General features: G+C 35.9%; 3 protein-coding genes across 4 annotated transcripts; 2 read left to right on the top strand and 1 right to left on the bottom strand.

Annotated features, from left to right (window-relative positions):
* The first annotated feature begins 650 nt into the window (after positions 1-650).
* pif1 (PIF1 5'-to-3' DNA helicase homolog (S. cerevisiae)) lies at positions 651-12,331 on the top strand. Its single transcript, XM_048164253.1, has 13 exons — positions 651-805; positions 947-1,530; positions 2,684-2,813; positions 2,921-3,046; positions 3,359-3,512; positions 3,890-4,004; positions 6,182-6,288; positions 6,537-6,676; positions 6,987-7,093; positions 7,175-7,262; positions 9,858-10,003; positions 11,617-11,808; positions 12,069-12,331. Exons 2-13 carry the CDS (start codon positions 970-972, stop codon positions 12,120-12,122), a joined length of 1,920 nt encoding a protein of 639 aa, XP_048020210.1. The 5' UTR covers positions 651-805; positions 947-969; the 3' UTR covers positions 12,123-12,331.
* Positions 12,332-14,762: 2,431 nt separating this feature from the next.
* LOC125251022 (cytochrome b-c1 complex subunit 6, mitochondrial-like) lies at positions 14,763-15,906 on the bottom strand. Of its 2 annotated transcripts, none has more exons than XM_048163890.1 (4): positions 15,656-15,906; positions 15,294-15,380; positions 15,019-15,180; positions 14,763-14,933 (listed from the first exon to the last, which is right to left on the bottom strand). In XM_048163890.1, the coding sequence occupies exons 1-4, from the start codon at positions 15,764-15,766 to the stop codon at positions 14,901-14,903; spliced, it is 393 nt and encodes a 130-aa protein (XP_048019847.1). In that variant the 5' UTR covers positions 15,767-15,906; the 3' UTR covers positions 14,763-14,900. The 2 variants fall into 2 exon arrangements, with proteins under 2 accessions (XP_048019847.1, XP_048019848.1); XM_048163891.1 differs by having other exon boundaries at positions 15,738-15,902.
* A 285-nt stretch (positions 15,907-16,191) lies between these two features.
* On the top strand, positions 16,192-20,103 carry nsun4 (NOP2/Sun RNA methyltransferase 4). The gene is made up of 6 exons (XM_048163882.1): positions 16,192-16,343; positions 16,433-16,803; positions 16,877-17,031; positions 17,118-17,278; positions 19,141-19,265; positions 19,455-20,103. Exons 1-6 carry the CDS (start codon positions 16,251-16,253, stop codon positions 19,729-19,731), a joined length of 1,182 nt encoding a protein of 393 aa, XP_048019839.1. The 5' UTR covers positions 16,192-16,250; the 3' UTR covers positions 19,732-20,103.
* The last annotated feature ends 459 nt before the right edge of the window (positions 20,104-20,562 follow it).

Below are 20,562 nucleotides of genomic sequence, written 5' to 3'. Positions count from 1 at the left end.
CTATAGTAATTTATAGTAAATACTATAGTGTTTTTGAACCATACTAGGCTACTTGAATTAATTTGTTGTGGTAATTCTATAGTTGCTGTGGTAAGATAACAACTATAGTAATATAAACAAATTACGTTACCCTATACTGTACTAAGTTTTCTACAACTATATGGGTATATTATACTACAATACACTACAGTTTACTGTAGTAAAAACTAAAGTATACTACAGTATATTACAGTTTATCAGTTCACTAAAGTTAATATTACAGTATGCTGAAGCATTCATTAACAAAGTGTTGTAAATAGTAGGCTATAATATTATACAGTATACTACACTATACTATTGTATGGTTCAAAAACATAGTATTTACTATAGTGTTTTCAGGCAAATGCAAAAAAAATTAAAAATTAAACCAAACGTTCATTTTCCCTGTTACTTCATCAGTGGATAATTGCCTTCTGTTAAAATTGTGACTTCAGAAATGATCATCTGAATAAATTAAATCTGAATTGTCGAGCTTTAAAGTAAAGAACGCTGAAGCTCCAGATGCACTAAAGAAAGGTGACGTAATGAAAACCAACGCCGTTTCATTGGTTGAGCACGTCCTCGTAGGCGGAACCGCCGCTTACGTTTAGCAAGCGGAATTGTTGATTGGAGAGTTGTTTAAATGCCTCCGGTTTGATTGGGCAGCAGTTTGTCACAATCGACCAATCTTTGTAGAGCGGAACTATTTGAAAATCGTGCGTGAGCATCATAATGAATGAACAGCTGGTGTTGTCGGGACTCGCTGTTTAAACAGTGCACGAGGAAGGTGAGTTGGTCTTCTGTTGTAAGTCAAATAATAACAAGACATGAACACGCACGTGTATTTTTTACGAATGATTTGTCATTTTATGTGAGATTAATGTTTGTTGCATGTAACTATATTTTTAATCTACACATTTAAATGTAGCTATAACAACCCAAGCGCTCGAAATGTTGGGACACATTGATCCCGCTGAGCTTCAGTGCACCGTGGCAGTGGAGCGCTTGAATCCTGCAGGTCAGGCCATCAAACGGCAGCTCATCCGCAAAGCCACCGTCACATTGGGGCGTAACGAGTTTCAGGAGATGGTCCTGCGCGTCCATGATGGCAAAGCACCTCAGAACTTCATGCTGCGCGATTTCCAGCTCTTTACGCGCTTCGCAAAGGATGGGAAATGTACTGTTAAATTCGTCCCGGAGAGCACACAGGTTCTAGTCTCTGACTGTCCACCGGATCGTTTGAAGGTGTTTCTCAAGACGCTCAGCATCAAACATCAAGCATCCCAGAGCAACAAGCCTATGAGTGACCGGGCTAAACTACGAGCCGGCCTCCCTAGAGCTTTCGAGAGCGTCAGTCCTCTCCAGCTGAAAGATGTGCAGAAAGCAAACGAGCTCAGAAGTAAAGTGAACGCCCCAATCCAACCCAAAGGACCTTCAGAGAGATCTGTCAATAAGGGCTTTGGTGAAAGGAAACAAGTGAAAAGACCCAGACCTGATTGTGACGCTAGTCCGGTATGTTCATCTTTTTGTACATGAGGCCTACATTCCATTAATACATTACAAATTAGAAGCGCAATTATTTTTTTTATTTTTTTATTTTTTTATGTGGGACCCTATTAGATAGTTTTGGTAAACCATTGTCTAACAAAATTAAGTTAGTAGTTGAAAAGAGAATATTGTTTATCTTTAAAGGGTTAGTTCACCCAAACATGAGAATTCTGTCATTAATTCCTCACCCTCGTGTCGTTCCACACCCGTAAGACCTTCGTTCATATTCGGAACACAAATTAAGATATTTTTGATAAATTCTGAGAGGTACATGAATTAAGCAATATAATCAACACTTTCAAGGTCCAGAAAGGTACTAAAGACATCGTTAAAACAGTCGACTGCAGAGGTTCAACCTTAATGTTATGAAGCGACGAGAATACGTGCGCTATAAGAATAGTGCGCAAAAACAAAACAAAAAAATGACGATTTCATTCAACAATATCTTCTCTTCCCTGTCATTATCCTTACGTAGTTGCCGCAGTAAGCACAGCGAAGGTTTCCGTGTTTATGATTGAATGCCGGCTCAGTATTGGCCAAAGCTGATCATGTGAGCAGCACGAGTCTCTGACAGCTCATCCGCAAAGCCACCATCACATTGGGGAGTAACGAGTTTCAGGAGATGGTCCTGCGTGTGTGATGACGCAGGAGCCGGCCAATAATGAGGCGGCGATCTGACGTGCATCCTGGAAGTGCTGGATGACAGAATGACACAGAAGAGAAGATATTGTTGAACAAAGCTATTTTTATTTTGTGTTTGCGCACAAAGTATTCTCGTCACTTCATAAAATTAAGGTTGAACCACTGTAGTCACGTCGACTGTTTTAACGATGTCTTTAAAACCTTTCTGGACCTTGAAAGTGTTTATTATATTGTTGTCTATGGAGGAGTCATATACCTCGTATCAAAAATATCTTAATTTGTGTTCCAAAGATGAACTGATGTCTTACGGGTGTGGAACGGCATGAAGGTGAGTAATTAATGACAGAATTTTCATTTTTGAGTGAATTAACCCTTTAAGCACCTTTTACCATTTGCTCAAAAATGACTGCAATGACAATGTAAAGGTTTAATGTACTTCTAGCAGGATTATGGACTGATTATTTGTCTCTTTAAGGTTAAGGCGCTTCACCCCAATAAGAAGCCTGTCTTGGTTCTGCCTGTGGCACAAAAGCTAAGCAAAGAGCAAACTGCTGTTCTCAATGCAGTCTTGAGTGGCAAGAATGTGTTTTTCACAGGCAGTGCAGGTAATGAACTTCAATTATTTATTATTTATAGCCATAGATAATTGTAATCTTATAGCGGTCTCTTTCTCATGGCAATTCAAACACCTCTGTTCATGGCTTTATTTTAGGTACAGGGAAGTCCTTCTTGCTCAAAAGGATTGTAGGCTCTCTGCCTCCAAAAAGCACATATGCAACAGCGAGCACTGGTGTCGCAGCCTGTCACATAGGAGGGACCACACTGCACAGTTTTGCAGGTTAGAAAATGTAAAGTTCAAATGATTTCACTCATATCTCTGAAAAAAAAAATGTGACTGCCAACAAATGCAAACATGTTACATGCATTCATCAGGAAATCTTCTCATATATAATTTATGATGGCAAAGGTTTCATGAAAAGGGTAGTATCATTTCACCCCAAACCAAACAGTAATCATAGGTGACAGCCAGGAGATTTATTTCAGTATGTACACACTTTCCTGAAGTGTCATATAATCAACACTTTTTTTCAAATCTATAAAAACAGTTGTGCTGTTGTGTGCTTGAGTCATTTTTATCTCTCGTTATCAGGTATTGGGTCCGGCTCTGCTCCTCTTGAACAGTGTCTTGAGCTCGCTCAGCGTCCGGGGGTGCTGCAGCACTGGACCTCCTGCAAACACCTTATTATTGATGAGATCTCAATGGTGGAGGCCGAGTTCTTTGACAAACTGGAAGCCATAGCCAGGTGAAGTTCACTGCGGGGAACTTATGACAAATAAATAAAAATAACTCTGTTAATGATACTGGTTTGTTTGTTAATTTTCCACATGGATAAAATTCAATTTGCCGTTATCAATTAATGTGGTGATAAGGGTTATGATATCTTTTTGTTGTTGTTTTTAACAGTTTAGTAATTTCAATTTCATTTAACGCGATCTGGATTTGCCACTCCTGATCTTCTCCTATAATGAACACCAGATGGCAAATGAATATTTGAATGTGATTTGGATCAGAAATTGAATACCAAATTAACCCAGTCCATCAGTTCTGAAGAGTCCCAGTCTAGTGTATGATTACAAATTCTCATCTTGCATTAGACAAGTGTCATCTGTTTGTTTCTAGGTCCATCAGAAGATCAACTGAGCCATTTGGAGGGATTCAGCTGATTGTGTGCGGAGACTTTCTTCAACTTCCACCTGTAACAAAAGGAAAGGACAAAGCTAACTTTTGTTTCCAGGTACTGCCCTCCTCATTTAGGCATAGTTATGATATTCCACTTGAGCCTCGATATGATGTAGCATTAAAGGTGGGGTATGCAATATTTCAAAAACGCTGTTTGGAAGTTAGATGGACCGACATACCAGCAAACAACAAACTTGTACCAATCAGCATTAGGGAGCGTATGACGGTAGGGGAGAGAAAACGAGCAAGAGGGAGATTTGAAGAAAGACGGCAGAAAGAGGAATGAGAGACAATACAAAAGAGAAAAGCAAGATCTTTAGGAACCGTGTTAATATTAGAAAAGCTTTCCAGCGCTGGAGAGGGCTAAGTGGGAAGGCCTGAAAACAGATGTGGAGGCTGCTTTGATTCCGCTTCACGCGTGAGTAAAGCTGGGTTTGAGTGTCATTGATTGTCTGGAGCTGCTGTGCTGTTGCCGACTAACGAGGAACTCTTGCTTGTATTTACTCTTGTGTACTGTACAATCATTTTTTTTTTGTACTTCCTTGTTCGCTCATCTGCACTTAATTTTTCATAAAGCATTATTTTGTTGCACGTCAGCTGTGATACACAGCCATCCACTCTCGCATTGCGTGTGTAACAGAGGCCAGCTAGTAAGAGATGTGCAGATAAACCTCAAATCTCAAGAGGTGTACTGGCGACCGCTAGAGAATGCGGTGTTTAGCCTCATTGTAGTGCACTTGGCTGGTGGGGTTCGAGACCAACTCGGAGCAGGGTGCTTAGAATAGGAAGGTGAGTTTTGGAAGCCAAGCAATTCGCCTTATTCACCTGGCGGCCATTTTGAAAACCCGAACGCCGTTGAGGGGTACACAAACCCGGAAGTTGGACTCCAATACAGTACTATCAATCAGTAGCAGCAATGGAAACTTTGTGGACTACGAATCTTGCCATTTTTACATGTGATTTGACTGTTTATTTTAATAAATATTAAAAATATAAAAGGTGTGTATCGTAGCTGACATGTAGATGAACACTTTACAGTTGTTTTTATGGCTGTTAATTCTTCCCTTCAAATGTTGAGCATTAAATTATGGCATATTTATGTATGAGCGTATATACAGTAGTGAAAAATAGCCATATTTACACATGATTTGACAGTTTATTTTAATAAATATTAAAAATATAAAAGGTGTGCATAGCTGACATGTAGATTAACACTTTACAGCTGACTTTATGGCTGTTAATTATTCCCTTCAAATGTTATTGAAGTTAGAATCGTGCATACCAATGTCGGATGTAACTTTAGAGACAGTCCTTAAATTTGCGAATATCAAACGTCTGACATCAAACCAACTTTATGCCAGTGACCAGGATGCCTTCTGATATTTTTTATCCACTTTCGACGTAGTCCCTTATCCTCTGGAAAACGGTGACAGGTTTGTCCACTGTTGGATTTTTTCCTGTGTGACGAGCACTGGGGAACACAGCAGTGCCGCGCCATTGCCGCTAAGAGAAATCGCAACGCGAGAATTCCCGGAAGTGGTAGGTGTACCCCTCAAGCTCCTTAGAACGCTCGAGGTGAATAAGGCGATTGAAGAGAGGGGTGGGTTTGTTTGGGTTTATTTCAAATATCAACAATGTCCAACAGCATTTTTGAAATCACTTACCCCACCTTTAAAAGGATAGTTTACCCTAAAATGAAAATTCTGGAGTCATTTACTCGCCTTCATGAAATTCCAAACTGATCAGATTTTCATTCATCATCAAAACACAAATGAAGATATTTTTAATGAAACCTGAGAAGTTTCTGTCCCTCCATTGAAAGCCCATTCCTTTAAAAACATAGCTTCAGAAAATCCATGAAGACATTGTAAAAGTAATCCATATGAACAAAGAGATTTTATTCATCAATAAACATTGATCAATGCCCATACATAAAGATTCATATGGATTTCTTTAACAATGTCTTCATGATCTTGAAAATGATTGGTTGGAATGGACTTTCAGTGGAGGGACAAATATCAGAAAATTAAATTTCATTTTCATTTTTTGTTTTGAAGATGAATGAAAAAGTGAGCATCACTACAGTTTAATCTATTCCATTGTAATGTCTCAATTTTGACAAGATAGAGAGCTTCTTTTGTTCATTTATGTGTATAATTACATTTTTGGGTTGGCAAGTATGTATCCACTGTCTGATTTAAGAATAAGATACAAAGTCCATTTTGCCCGCAGTCGAGAAGCTGGCGGAAGTGTATCCATATGAACATGGAGCTGACGGAGGTGCGCAGACAAACAGACAAAGCCTTCATTTCTCTCCTCCAGGCTGTGAGAGTGGGCAGGTACTGAGCTCTCACCACGGCCACATCCACTGTTCAGTGCAGTGACTCATTAGCTTGGGGTGTTATTGGGATGTAATCCCTCTGATTCAGGGTCAGTTTTTTCCATGACTTAAGGTGGTTCTTGTAGGTGTTATTTAAATGTTTATAAAGTCTTGTAGTGTGGAACTTTCAAGCTACATCTTGTTATCAGTGAAGTTGTGAATTGACTCAGCTGGTCATCATGTTGATCCATTGGCTTTATCATGTAGAGTCACAGAGGAAGTTACCGTGAAGCTACTGAGAAGTGCCAATCACTGCATCGAAAGGGATGGTATCCTAGCAACCAGGCTGTGCACACACAAGGATGATGTGGAGCTCACAAATGAGAATAAACTCAAACAGTTGCCAGGTTGGTCATACTGAAATCTAATTTTAAACTGGAGATGTGTGAAATGTGACTTGGTTTGCTGGTTGCATCAGGTGGTGATGGTTCCAGTATCGGTGTTAATGCTGTGGTGTGAATGGATTTGACTGAGATCACCGGAAACTGAAATAACTTCTAGAAATCCACCATTTGATTCATGAAGCACTAGAAACAATGTAGGACATAGTGTATAGCAGTTACTTTTTTTAATGTGTCTACACAAACTGTAAGATGAGCTAAATCCAGAGATGAGTTATTTTACACATTTCTAAGTCTCTTAAGTGTTAATTTGCAGGGGCCGTGCGAATATTCGAAGCTGTGGATAGTGACCCTATGCTAGTTCAGACCATTGACGCACAGAGTCCAGTGAGTCGGCTGTTACAGCTGAAAGTGGGCGCTCAGGTAGGCGTTTTATCTCCTCCTGGCTAACATGTGCTCTTAATTTTTAGTATTAAATGTTACAAGAACCTTTTATTTGTTCAGGTCATGCTTACTAAAAACCTGGATGTCCAGAGAGGTCTAGTGAATGGAGCCAGAGGAGTAGTTGTTGACTTTCAGCCGGGCAATCAAGGTATGGCTGACTGAAGCAGTGACGGGCGCCTCCACAACACATGGTACAGTAGTCAACGTTTGAAGTGGATCAAAACCTTTCTTCAAAGTTGTCCTAAAAGCTTCTTCTTAGGACAACTTAGTTCTTAGGACAACTTTGAACTTTTTTTTGATCCACTTCAAATGTTCACTACTATATATTTCTGTCACAAGTATTTTTATTTTTTTAAAGGTGCCCTAGATTCAAAAATTGAATTTATATTGGCATAGTTAAATAACAAGAGTTCAGTACATGGAATGTACAAAGACATACAGTGAGTCTCAAACTCCATTGTTTCCTCCTTCTTATATAAATCTCATTTGTTTAAAAGACCTCAGAAGAACAGGCGAATCTCAACATAATACCGACTGTTACGTAACAGTCGGGGTGTACGCCCCCAATATTTGCATATGCCATATGTTTCGTTAGCATGTTGCTAATGTACTGTTAAATGTGGTTAAAGTTACCATCGTTTCTTACTGTATTCACGGAGACAAGACTGTCGTTATTTTCATTTTTTTTAAACACTTGCAGTCTGTATAATTCATAAACACAACTTCATTCTTTATAAATCTCTCCAACAGTGTAGCATTAGCCATTAGCCATGGAGCACTATCAAACTCATTCAGAATCAATGTAAACATCAAAATAAACACTGTACTTACGCGATTAGACATGCTGCATGACGAACACTTTGTAAAGATCCATTTTGAGGGTTATATTAGCTCTTTTTTTTTTTTATGTTGTTTAAGGCAAGCGTGAGCTCTTGGGGCGTGGAGCACGAAAATTAAAGGGCTACACACCCTGAATCGGCTCATTTCTAATTATGCCCCAAAATAGGCAGTTAAAAAAATGAATACAAAAAAATCTATGGGGTATTTTGAGCTGAAACTTCAGACACATTCAGGGGACACCTTAGACTTATATTACATCTTTTAAAAAAAAGTTCTAGGGCACCTTTAATGAAAATACTATCATGAGAAAACTATACTGCTATCAGTAAATAAACGGGTACGTCTCACAAAGAGTGTGTCTGTATCATATTTCAACCCAATTAGAGGGAGAAATAAGCAATGTTTTGTCACTTCCCCCACTTTTTGAGCATAGACGTAAAAATGCACTATCCAAACTTGAATCATTGTAATTCAAGAATGCTTTGGAATATAGACCTCAGTTTGGTCTGGTTTTAAAGACACTCAGTAGATTGTGGGTGAAGTGAACTTCAAAAAGTAAAAGGATGAAAAGTTATAGAATTTTAAGTTTACTGTAAATCAAATGTACTGTGCTAATTTTTTTTATATTTTATATAAAATATATATTTTACAAAATAATTCTTACTCTAAAATTGATATAAAGTCAAAGCCATATGTCTAACCAAGTTGTTCCAAATTTGGAGAGATCACAAAAATCCCATTAGATTATTTAGGTGTTGTACCCAAAATCACCACCGGGTGTTACCCACATTCCACTGAAATTTTTTTGATGCATTCTCCTGTAACAAATTAATAAATTTCTGTCCAAATACCAGTTATTAATATGGAAGCTTGCGATTCAGACCTTTCTGATGATGTTTTTTTTTTATCAAGATTAGAACATTAACTATAAAGTAGTTAACATAAGTTTTGTAATATGAAACATGACGCCAACTAGGAGGACCAGCCTACTAAAAGGATTTAAAGTACCATTTCCATGGTAATGCAATTCAGAATGGGTTTTAAGCTTTTAAGGAGGTTTTTAAGTTTTTGAATGATACCTAATTTATGATGACTACTAAAATATGTGATGCATAAAAAAGGCAATAAATAAAAACGAAGCCAAGCATCCTGCTAGCGAGACGGTGACAGTTAAGGTTAATTGTGTTTTGACATCATACTGATGGGACATGATTACCTTTTTGGATGTAATTTATGCTAATTTTAATAATAAAACACTGGCACAAATACATGAGTAATGTAATTATTTATTTATTTACACTTCTTTAAGCTGATATATGTATAAGCTTAAATAGCTGATATATAAGCAATTTTTTTTCTTTCTGTCCCACTTTGTTGATTTCCATGAACAGTTTACGGTTCAAAAAAAAAAAAAAAAAAAAATATATATATATATATATATATATATATATATATATATATATATATATATATATATATATATATATATATATATATATATATATATATATATATATATATATATATATATATATATATATATATATATATATATATATATATATATATATATATATATATATATAATTTTTTTTTTTAAACAATTAACAGTAAAGACATGGAAAAGTAACACTTTTACAAAAATATTTTATATAAAAATATAGAAAATTAGAATGTGAAATTAAGCATCAACTCAATTTTATATTTTAATTACTCATATTACTGTAACAAAATTTGGGGGTTGTCACTTAAAATGTTTATATTTTTATTCTGACATTCTTGACAGGCTTTATCAGACTTGCCCAAATATTGTTCATTTAATGGCTGTACCTGATATAGAACACCAGCATATGCTGTGAGATGTTGTGACATCCCTTAATTCGTGAGCACCCCTCCCCCACAGGTCTCCCTCGGGTGCGATTCCTCTGCGGGGCTGTTGAGGTAATGAAGAGAGAGCGTTGGATGTTTAAAGCGTCAGGGGGGCTATACCTGAGCCGACAGCAGCTGCCACTCAAACTGGCCTGGGCCATTTCAATCCACAAGAGTCAGGTGAGTTGTGCTCTGAAGCCCCATCATGACTTATTATGCATAGATGTTAAGCTACTGAATCAAATCTGCACCAGCCGAATGCACTGAATGAAATCTAATATAACAAGATTGTGCTTTTGATCTCCTGCTGTTTCTGGGCCTGTTTCTGTTCAGGAAATGATCATGTGATTTTGCCAAAAGTGCTATTAAAATAAAATGACTTGGCTCAGGAACAATGCGTTTTCTTTGTATCTGTGAACAGATGCTCAGGACTATGGTTCTGGCTTGTGTATTGACTCATTAACTAGTCCCCATCTTTTCTGACTATGTGCCTTCTGCACTGATGAACTGTCAAAGTAGTTGCTATGAGTTCCAGAATAATTAAGCTCATCAGTTGTCTGGCAAACGTTTCAGAAACATTGCATGTGGCTGTATCCCAACGCTCAGAGAAACTGAGGGAAAATATTAAATCTATTCCTCACTATAACCATGTGGCCCTAAATCTTGCAAATGTAATATCCTAAAATGACTTCATCTGGTCTTAAATCTCTATTTGTCCCAAGAAAATGTATTCCTCCTTTATTGACCAAAAATACCCCTATTTAGTTAAGTTGTGTTTTGTTTTTAAAGGTAATTAGTTAAAAAATACTTTAAAGAACTTTGGGGAACCACAATACATTTGAATGTGGCTCAACCAATCAGGATCAAGGATCAGAACTATGTGAACTGTGTTCTGCTGTTAGTAAACGAATGGTAGGGCTAATTTCAGTTTTGTTTTTTGTTTTTGTTTTGTTTTTGTTTTTTGGGGGTTTTTTTCAGTCAGGACCACTTGTCAAATTATTCATCAAAATAATTTAATAAAAATGTTTATATTATTATTATTATTATTATTATTATTATTATTATTATTATTATTATTATTATTATTATTATTATTATTATTATTATTGGAAATATTTTACAAACTAAATTTGCTTTTTTTTGTCTTATTTTGTGTTATTTCTTGCAATGTCATAAAACTTGGTTCCAATACCCAAAAAAATGGTATTTCTAATATTCTAGAATATTATTTACCAAAAATGGGTCGCTTTGGTAAATGTGACCCTGGACCACAAAACCAGTCATAAGGGTCCATTTTTTTTTTTTTTTTTTTTTTTTTTTTTTTTTTTTTAATTGAGATTTATTCATCATCTGAAAGCAGAATAAATAAGCTTTCCATTGTGTGGTTTGTTAGGATTGGACAATATTTGTCTGAAATACAACTATTTGAAAATCTGCAATCTAAAGGTGTTTATATATTTAAAAAAAAAAAAAAAAAAAAAAAAATTGAGTCACCTTTAAAGTTGTCCAAATGAAGTCCTTAGCAATGCATTTCCACTCACAAAATTTTTTTTGATATATTTATGATAGGGAAATGTTTTCATGTAACATGATCTTTACTTAATATCCTAATGATTTTTGGCAAAAAAGAAAAATCTATAATTTTGACCCATATACAATCTATTGTTGTTTATTGCTACAGATATACCCGTGCAACTTATGACTGGTCCAGGGTCACAAATAATATTTTCTCAAATTGGCAGTTTGTTGAATAAGCTGGTGTAAAACTGCTGGTGTCTCGATTGTTTGTTTAGGGCATGACTTTGGATTGTGTGGAGATCTCTTTGGCGCGTGTGTTTGAGAGTGGCCAGGCCTATGTTGCTCTGTCACGTGCTCGGAGTCTGGAAGGCCTGCGTGTGATGGACTTTGATCCTCGAGTGGTGCAGGCCAACCAGGACGTGCTGCTCTTTTATAAGAGACTGAGGAAGGAGAGGCTCCTAATGCAGGTCAGTCCACTTTAGGCAATCACTCTTTCTTCAGACACACAACCCTTTTTTTTATACCAGACCGGCACAATTTAAAAGATTGAATCTAAATGATCTTAGATTGTCTTATAAAAGGCCCCGGGAAGCTCAGATTTACTGGATGATTTTACAATAGTTCCCATCATTTCAGAATTCAAATTGCCCAATTTCAACAAGGTTAACAGTGATTTAGTTAGTTTATTATAGGTCTCTGATTCTGTTTCTTTTTTTTCTTCCCCCAGTCCTCAATGAATGACTTTGTTGGACAGAGCAATAAGGAGAATTACCCTTGGTGAGGAGGTGACGGGAAGCTCTCGTTTTCATATGCACTGTGTGCATGGATGCATCAGGAACATGAATTCATTTCATTCAGATAGTGTTTTTCGTATTGGATAAATTATGCTGCTTTTCAGCTGAATATTTAATTTTTTTTATAATTATTGCTTAAACCCTGTTTTATTTCGACCATGTATTTCTTTTAATAAAATTATTTTATGGTTTTATACATATGAATTGGTTCATGAAAGTCTCAGGTTTACATGCTAATCAGAGCAAAAAAGTTATGCTTGTGGCAATGGTTTTCTAATTGTAAATGAAACATTTGTTTTTATATGCATTTAATATTTGATTTGGTAATGTTAGTTAAATATTCATACTCATTGAGGTTAGCTGAAGTGGCTAAAATCCTGTAACTGTTTACATTACAGGGGAAAGAGTAAGATAGATATATATATATATATATATATATATTATATTTATATATATTATTTATTATTATTATTATTATTATTATTATTATTATTATTATATATTTTTTTTTTTTTTTTTTTTTTTCTATCATGTAAATGTGCCAGATTTAGCCATACAGGCTAATTAAGAATCATTAAAAATGCATTATAGCATAGTCATAACCAGAGCATATTAACACAAACACTTCTCCAAATTATAAAGACACATTTATCCATTTATAGATGCAGAAAAAGAAATAAAAGCAGAAGTGGGGCCATACCAAATCTAATTGAATAATCATATTTAGTTAAAATTTTACAATTATGTTATACATTTGACTTTTTTCCCCCAGTATTTTCAAAGCCTGCTTAGTCTTTCTGTTGATTTATAATGTAGTCCCACATCCAGCTGCAGTATTTTATATGTGAGAAGATCATGGCATTAATGTATTAATGTGGCCTCAGTAGTTAAATTATTCCTAATGTGTCTACAATTTAAATGCTTTTCACAACTTTTTAAACTTGTTTTTTGAAAGTAAGTTGAGTCTATTATGCATGAATATTTATACTCATGCACTAATCTGCTTCCTCCTGCTATAACATCTAAATCTGGATCTCTATTTGCATACTTTCAGGGAACAAAATCATAGTTTTACTAACATTAAGAGGTAAACATGCATTTAATAACCAATTAGAGATACTGAACATTGCAGCTGATAATTCTTTTGCAGCTTGCTTTTAGCATGCAAGTATATAACTGAACCACCAGCATACATCTGACAATTAACAGTAGATGGACAAAAGTCAGGTAAGTCATTGATATATAAACTGAATAACAAAGGACCCAATACTGAACCTTAAAGTACACCAATGAGATGTGACTATCTGTGAAGTCTTAAACACAATGTTTTCTCTCAGTAAGGTATGATCTCATCCATTTAATTACCTTTGCTGGGAAATTATAATTTGATAATTTATTAAAACCTCATAATTTAAATCCAGACAGCTCCCACCACACCTTTGTCCAATTTAGATTTAATATTTTCTAAAAGAAAACAATATGCAGTTCCTGTGGAATGATGCTTTCGAAGCAAATTGCATCGGATGTAATGAGAAAGGAGTACTATTCAAATGTGATCATATTTGGTCAGAAATCCATTTGTCTGCAGTTTTAGATATTGCTGGAGGGATACTAATTGGTCAACGTTTACTAATAGCCTGATTTGAACATTGCATGCATTATTACAGTTTTCCAAGCACTTGGAAACAGTTTTATAGACCAATTAACGATTTTTAAAATAGAAAGTGCCTATATTCGCACATTTTAAATATTGTATGCATCCCATATATATAATTTGCCTTTGAACAGTTAGAAGAAATAATTATATGTACTTTAGAATGAATCAATTTTTTTCTCATTCAATATAGGAGCGTTAATTTATGGATGTAACTAAATCATTTGATCCTGGAACGTTCTGAATCAAAGATTTTGTAGAATCTAAAATAATTAAATGCTTCTGCCACCATGGATCATTAGACATATTTCCCTCTATATTTAATTCTATTGTTTTATGTATATTAACCTAAGTGTTAATAAAAATAACTGGCCTTTCTACACTCCTTTACAACCTTATTTCTTAATGTGGTAAACAAACGCCTGTCATGTTCTGTCTTAAACCTGAGTGTTAAGTTAAAAGCATGAATATTTCCCCCTCCTATTTTTAATCTCATTAAAAACTGTATAAAAGCAGGTGAAAATGAGCTTCGGGGAGATGCTTAGTCATGTTTATCCTGTGGAAAACCTGAGGCTTTTTTTATAGTATATTATTTGTTAAAATATAGATCATTATCCTTGAATTAGTAATCCAGTGATTGAATCAAATGAAGAACATACTTTCGTGGGCTTTTCTTGCTTACAACACCACTGAAACAAAATCCAAACAAGGATAGTCTCCTTTTATCAAAAGGCCAAAGTTATAGTACTTGTATCAGATTTTAACTGACAGCAAGGGAAAACTAGCCAAAAATGCAATGTCTACTGCCACCCTGTGGGACTATGTGTAATTGCAATACAATCTAGAATAATGTAGTTTCAAAGTGACTACTGTTTACAGTCCTAGAAAGTAGAATATACATTAAGTTACATTTATCATCACATGTGTAAACAAAAGATCCACCTAATGTGTAAATGTGAGTCAAAGGCATGTGTACATGAAGTCTACACACATTTATTCACATATACAAAATAATTACACGTTTTGAGTCTCTGTTTATGCTTGTTCTGTTCAAACACATCTCCGGTTGAGATACTCCACTGGAATGGAAGGATAGTGCCTCAAAGGGGCTTCATTTAACTGAACTGAAGAGCTTTTCTGCAACCTGAAAGACAATGATAATTCTACAGCAATATTTTCAAAAACACATTTTTGAAAACTGGCACTAGTAGGTGCTGAGTGTGACTTACGCAGTGGTCCCGTGCATGTAGAAAGTCAAACAGCTCCTCTGTGCAGTCCTCTTCAGTGTGCGACCGTGAGCCAACTCGAGTTTCACAAGCTTCTAGTCTTTCTTTTGCATGCATGCAATGTGCCGTCTGCTCACATTTCTGTCTTATTGTTTCTAGGGGGTCCTGCAGGGGGCCAGACAATGTTTAATCAAAATGACAATAATTTCTCCAATGATGCTTTCATTTGTTTAGTCTCTTTTATGTTGTGTGTGTATATATATATTATATATGCATACCACCATCTCTTCTTCTTCCTCTTCTTCTTCTTCCTCCTCATCAGCACCATCTTCTCCTGTATCTTCCTCCTCCACTGGTGTCTGTTCCTTTACAAATAAATAAGCGACACCACACAAATACACAAATACAACATAACACATTTAATAGGGATTCATAATTTTGGGGACCAAAGTGTTATCAGTTAGTGTTGTTTTATATAGTCATTTTAATGTATTTGCAATGTAAACATAATAAATTAAATACATTATAATACTATATCAAAAGTGTTATTATAGGCCAGGCTTGAAATAACGTTACCAGAACAGTTTTTATCTCAATGTCAGGTCTGGTCAGAACAGCTAAAGTGTTAGAATCGACTTGCCTGTAGTTCATGAAGTGCACGTTGCATAACTTCACAAATGCACTTAAAACTACAGCCAAAACTCTGAAATCTGTAGCCGTACCTCCTCCACCTCCTCGTCAGGCTCTCCATATTTGATCGTTTCTCTTTCGAAAACCATACTTGTATGCTGTAAATTCACACTTAAACACAATAAAGGAGCAAAGTTTGTCTGAACATGAAGTGTGTGATGATATACAAAGAGATGCGAATTTACGAATTCTACTATGGTCAAGGCTTGGCTTATGAATATTAATTAGGAACGTTATTGGGTGGTTACAATCAACGTCAGTAAGAGCTTATTAATATCCATGAGTTAAGCCTTCGCAATAGTAGGAACTAACGAAGAAAATTTCTTGAAAGTTCCAATGTTATAAACACTTTATGCATAATATCGTTGTTAATATATTGCTGAATGATTACATTATAAAAATCACATTTTGTTTTATATATTCACAAGTAATAATTTTTATGCGCGAATATGATTTTTTTTTTTTTTTTTTTTTTTTTTTTTTTAATAAACAAGCTAGGAACCAATGAGGACAAAAGCGACGGACGTTTTTGATGATACACAAACATGGCAGCGTACGTGTGCACGAGATTTTGTATAAATAAATTCAAAGACTCGATTACATTTATTCAGCGACGGTATCGAGTTAAAACAAAATGGGTAAGTAATGAGTTTTCAGTCATTTTCAAATTAAAAACAAGGTGGCAAATGCATATCTTTACATGTTGTCGTCGTCTATATTCCATTAGGCAGCAACAAGGCCCAAGTTTCCAGCTACTGAACTTGCTCTGCACAACTTTGACACAACGTACAGTATGCAGTTAGGGGACCTGTGGCCCTCTATTCGAGTTGCTATGCTGTGTGAACAAAAGTATGGAGCACTGATAAACAGTTTCTCTTCAGAACCTCATGTAATCACAGATTTAGAAGCTCAGGGATGTAGAGACTTCATCAATATTGACTGTTCCAGAAATGAGGTACATCAACTTTCACAGGACTCCACAACCTCACATAGAGATTCAACAGAGCTGGAACCTGCTGCTCTTCAACACAGTATAAGTCCTGATATCAAATGTCTTGTTTTTCCACAAGGAGACATATCTAGATTTAAGCCTGCAAGGTAAGAGTTACTAATTCTTATTTACTCTGTGTTGTCCTAAGTTATGTTTAATATATCTGTCCTATTAACTTAGACCTGACAGCAGTGGTATATTGGGATATTACCTTCTGGACGCTGCTTCGGTGCTGCCTGTACTAGCGCTGGACGTCCAGCCTGGACAAACAGTGCTGGATCTATGTGCGGCTCCTGGAGGAAAGACCCTTGCTCTCCTGCAGGCACATTCAATCGGTAAATGAATAGTAATATCACCAAAGCTTTCTAATTGAAGAGATGCAGATCTTCATGTGATATGACGTGCCTATTTTTCGTTACAGATTATCTATGGGCGAATGACTTATCAGTTTCCCGCACAACACGATTACGCAGGACTCTTCAGAGCTATGTGCCTAAAGAGTTTCTGGATGAAAACAAAATCCACATCACATCCACTGATGGTCGACAATTAGGCCTGACAGAGGAGCAAAGCTTTGACAGAGTTAGTATTAGGCAAAATGTCTGAAGAAGAAGCACCTGTATTATGAAGTAAAAGGAGAATGCCATGTTGTATTAACAAAACAAATGTTAGGATGTACATAGAATGAAAATATGATTTGACAAAAAATGAGATTACATTTGCAATAGCACTTATAAGCACATGCAGATCATAATTGCTCACATTCCACTTCATCAAATACACAGATGTGTAAACTATTTGTTATACAACAACTTTAGATGTATGCATGTGTTACAGTGTATTTTTGTCCTATATATTGCATCCCTTTTAAATAAGATGGAATGTATAGTACAAAAATACAACATGCTTTGTTCAAAAGAATAAAAAAACAGTATTTATTTGAAACGTTGTAACATTATAAATGTCTTTACTGTAACTTTTGATCCATTTAAAGTCCCCCTGAAATCAAAATTTAATTTTTTTTAGCTTTTAGTATGAATATGTTAGCCTTAATGTTATGAATAAGCTGGTGTGTTCCAAAACAATGACAAAATTCGCATTTAGGAGATATAAGCATTCAAATCTTAGTCTCTCACTTCTGCTAAAATGGATCACAGATTTTCATGACATCACATCGTCCAATCAAATGCTCTCTAGAATCTGAAGTCCCGCCCCCTCCTACACTCTTACAGACGCTGAAACCTCGGCTGAAATCGGTTATTTATTCACACATTTGCTAGTTTCTACATGGTGAATGGCACATAGTGCACTATATAGAGAATAGGGAACGATTCAGACAGTGTAAATATGCTTTTCATTGACGTGAATGAAGTCCGTTTTCACAGTAGTTTCACATGAACCACCGCAAAGCAAACTGCAAACAGTCTGCTCTGGCCCAGAGACGAGAGAGCACAGAGTGGATCATATGCACGAGTCGGCACAGACCACAAAAGATATCAGACCCATTTGAATTCTGCACAGAATGCTATATATAAGTGATATAAAGGACATTATGAGGAGAAACAGTTAGAGATTAGAAGGAAACAGAGGTTTTACAGAGTCTAACGGCTCTGGTCGAGCTGTAACATAAACAAAACGCTATTGGCTATTTAAAACAAGGGGCGGGGTTGTTCGATATATCGCCCTAATGCTGTGCGTTCCAACGCTCTTCAGTGGGCCTTTAATGCATAGCTGAATAAAAGTATCAGTTTCTTTAAAAAAAAAAATATACTTTTATTTAGCAAGAATGCATTAAATTGATCAAAAGTTACAGTAAAGACATTTATAATGTTACAATGTTTCAAATAAATGCTGTTCTTTTCAAGTCCTATTCATCAAATAACCCATCAAATGAACTCTCAGTATCCCAGTTTCCACAAAAATATTAAGCAGCACAACTGTTTTCAGCTTTGATAATAATAATAAATGTTTCTTGCGCAGCAAATCATCATATTAGAATGATTTCTGAAGGATCATGTGACACTGAAGACTGAAATAATGATGCTGAAAATTCAGCTTTGCCATCGCAGGAATTTGCATTTTAAAATAGAAAACAGTTATTTTAATTTGAAAAAATATTTCACAGTCTTACTGTTTTATTGTATTTTTGACCAAATAAATGCAGCCTTGGTGAGCAGAGATTTCTTTCATAAGCATAAAGTCTTGCCGATCACAAGCTTTTAGTACACTGTTGTACTTTAACAGCAACATATTTATGCAGTGTTTTCTTAGACAGTTATATCCTTGTATGTCATATGTGATGTCACTAATTCAAAAATAACTAACATCTGCTACCTATGTGGTGTTCTGATTAAAGCATGCATCTCTGCCAAACATATGGCAGACACAAATACTACTCCAGGCATGGTGCCATTACCTTCCATTCATCTTCCATCTTCCCACAGGTGCTTGTAGATGTTCCCTGCACCACAGACAGACACTCTGCAATGGTGGAGGAGAACAATTTATTTAAGAGATCCAGGACCAAAGAGAGACAGAAACTTCCCCTCTTGCAAATACAGCTTCTTGTGTAAGTAATTCTTTTTAAATGTGCAAAAAAACAAGACGGCAAGGATTTTATATATATACTATTGTTGGCTACCTTGACTTTTTTTCTCATTTTCTTGAATGTGTAAGGTGCATTTTTGGGTAGTATATGTGATGTTGCGTAAAGACCGACTGAGAAGTGTAATTAATTAAATATTTTTTCTCCATTCAGGGCTGGGATCCAGGCTGCGCGCCGGGGTGGACACATAGTGTACTCTACGTGTTCCCTGTCCCAGCTGCAGAATGAGTGTGTGGTGCAACAGGCCATAAGTGTCGCTCAGCAGGAGCTGGGAATCACAGTACAGGTTCAGGACCTCAGATGGTTCGCTCAACATTTTTCGGATACTTTCCACTTTGCTCCACAGTTAAGTGTTGGGGAGCTGGTTTTGCCACACCTGTGTGCCAACTTTGGACCTATTTATATGTGTAAATTGCAACGAATAAACTAGCCGGGCATTCCTATTTTAGCTCAAATGACATTTTTGCTGCAATAGTGCTCCCTAGTGACCAGACATGGAACTTCCTTTGACTATAAGTCTCTGAAGTAAACCCACCTGGAAACATGTTACTGTTGTAAAGAAGACATTATTATCGGATTTAAGTTAAATCTGACACAAAAAGTTTTGTTTTTCCCTTTTCTTGTGGGGAAGTTTAATGCCTATTAATTTCAATTAAAACAAATGAAGGTTTATAAATGAATTGCAACAAAGCATCTATCCATAGTAAAGTTGAATATTTATCCCCTCTTGTACAGAACAGTAAAAAGCAGAAGTCATTGTTCCTGCTATGACGACAAATCAACTAAAAACAAAATACTGAAATCAAGAACGGAGCAATGATTTTGAAAACTGAGAATCCTGTTCGTTGTTATTCACATATTCACAGGTTTGGCCAATAGGGGGCGTCGACGGACCGTTATAAAACTTACTATTGGAGGTTAAAAGTAGGCACAAATGAAACTGACAGTATGTATGTCTGCATGATTCAGAGACGAAACAGTACTGTGTCTTCCTGACTAAAACATGCTGGTATTCATCTTTTTACAGTTATCTTAAATATATTTATTTATATTAATGGAGTAGCTCGTTTGCCTAAAGGATTTGCAGAAAATCCCTCAACAGCTGTATATGTATTTTTCAGTATCTTCTTGCATTTTCTAAATTCTCTCAACATTTTTCTTTTCCCATATTCTTTTATTTCCCAGCAAATGATTCAGAAGAGTTTAAAGATAATAAAATGAATTTCCTGTAGGCCCTTAAGTGTTTTAATGACAGATCTGT

This window comes from Megalobrama amblycephala, linkage group LG17 (genome assembly GCF_018812025.1).
Source record: "Megalobrama amblycephala isolate DHTTF-2021 linkage group LG17, ASM1881202v1, whole genome shotgun sequence".
Classification (NCBI taxonomy): Eukaryota; Metazoa; Chordata; class Actinopteri; order Cypriniformes; family Xenocyprididae; genus Megalobrama; species Megalobrama amblycephala.
This window is presented reverse-complemented; position numbering and strand designations above follow the sequence as displayed.

Coding starts and splice junctions, on each gene's coding strand:
- pif1 (XM_048164253.1), top strand. CDS start 970: ATGTTGGGACACATTGATCCCGCTGAGCTTCAGTGCACCGTGGCAGTG. Junction 7,263..9,857: donor CTTTCAGCCGGGCAATCAAG/GTATGGCTGACT, acceptor CCTCCCCCACAG/GTCTCCCTCGGGTGCGATTC. Junction 10,004..11,616: donor TTTCAATCCACAAGAGTCAG/GTGAGTTGTGCT, acceptor TTGTTTGTTTAG/GGCATGACTTTGGATTGTGT.
- LOC125251022 (XM_048163890.1), bottom strand. CDS start 15,766: ATGGAGAGCCTGACGAGGAGGTGGAGGAGGTACGGCTACAGATTTCAG. Junction 15,381..15,655: donor GTGCACTTCATGAACTACAG/GCAAGTCGATTC, acceptor TTATTTGTAAAG/GAACAGACACCAGTGGAGGA. Junction 14,934..15,018: donor TACATGCACGGGACCACTGC/GTAAGTCACACT, acceptor ATTGTCTTTCAG/GTTGCAGAAAAGCTCTTCAG.
- nsun4 (XM_048163882.1), top strand. CDS start 16,251: ATGGCAGCGTACGTGTGCACGAGATTTTGTATAAATAAATTCAAAGAC. Junction 16,804..16,876: donor TCTAGATTTAAGCCTGCAAG/GTAAGAGTTACT, acceptor CTATTAACTTAG/ACCTGACAGCAGTGGTATAT. Junction 17,032..17,117: donor CCTGCAGGCACATTCAATCG/GTAAATGAATAG, acceptor TTTTCGTTACAG/ATTATCTATGGGCGAATGAC.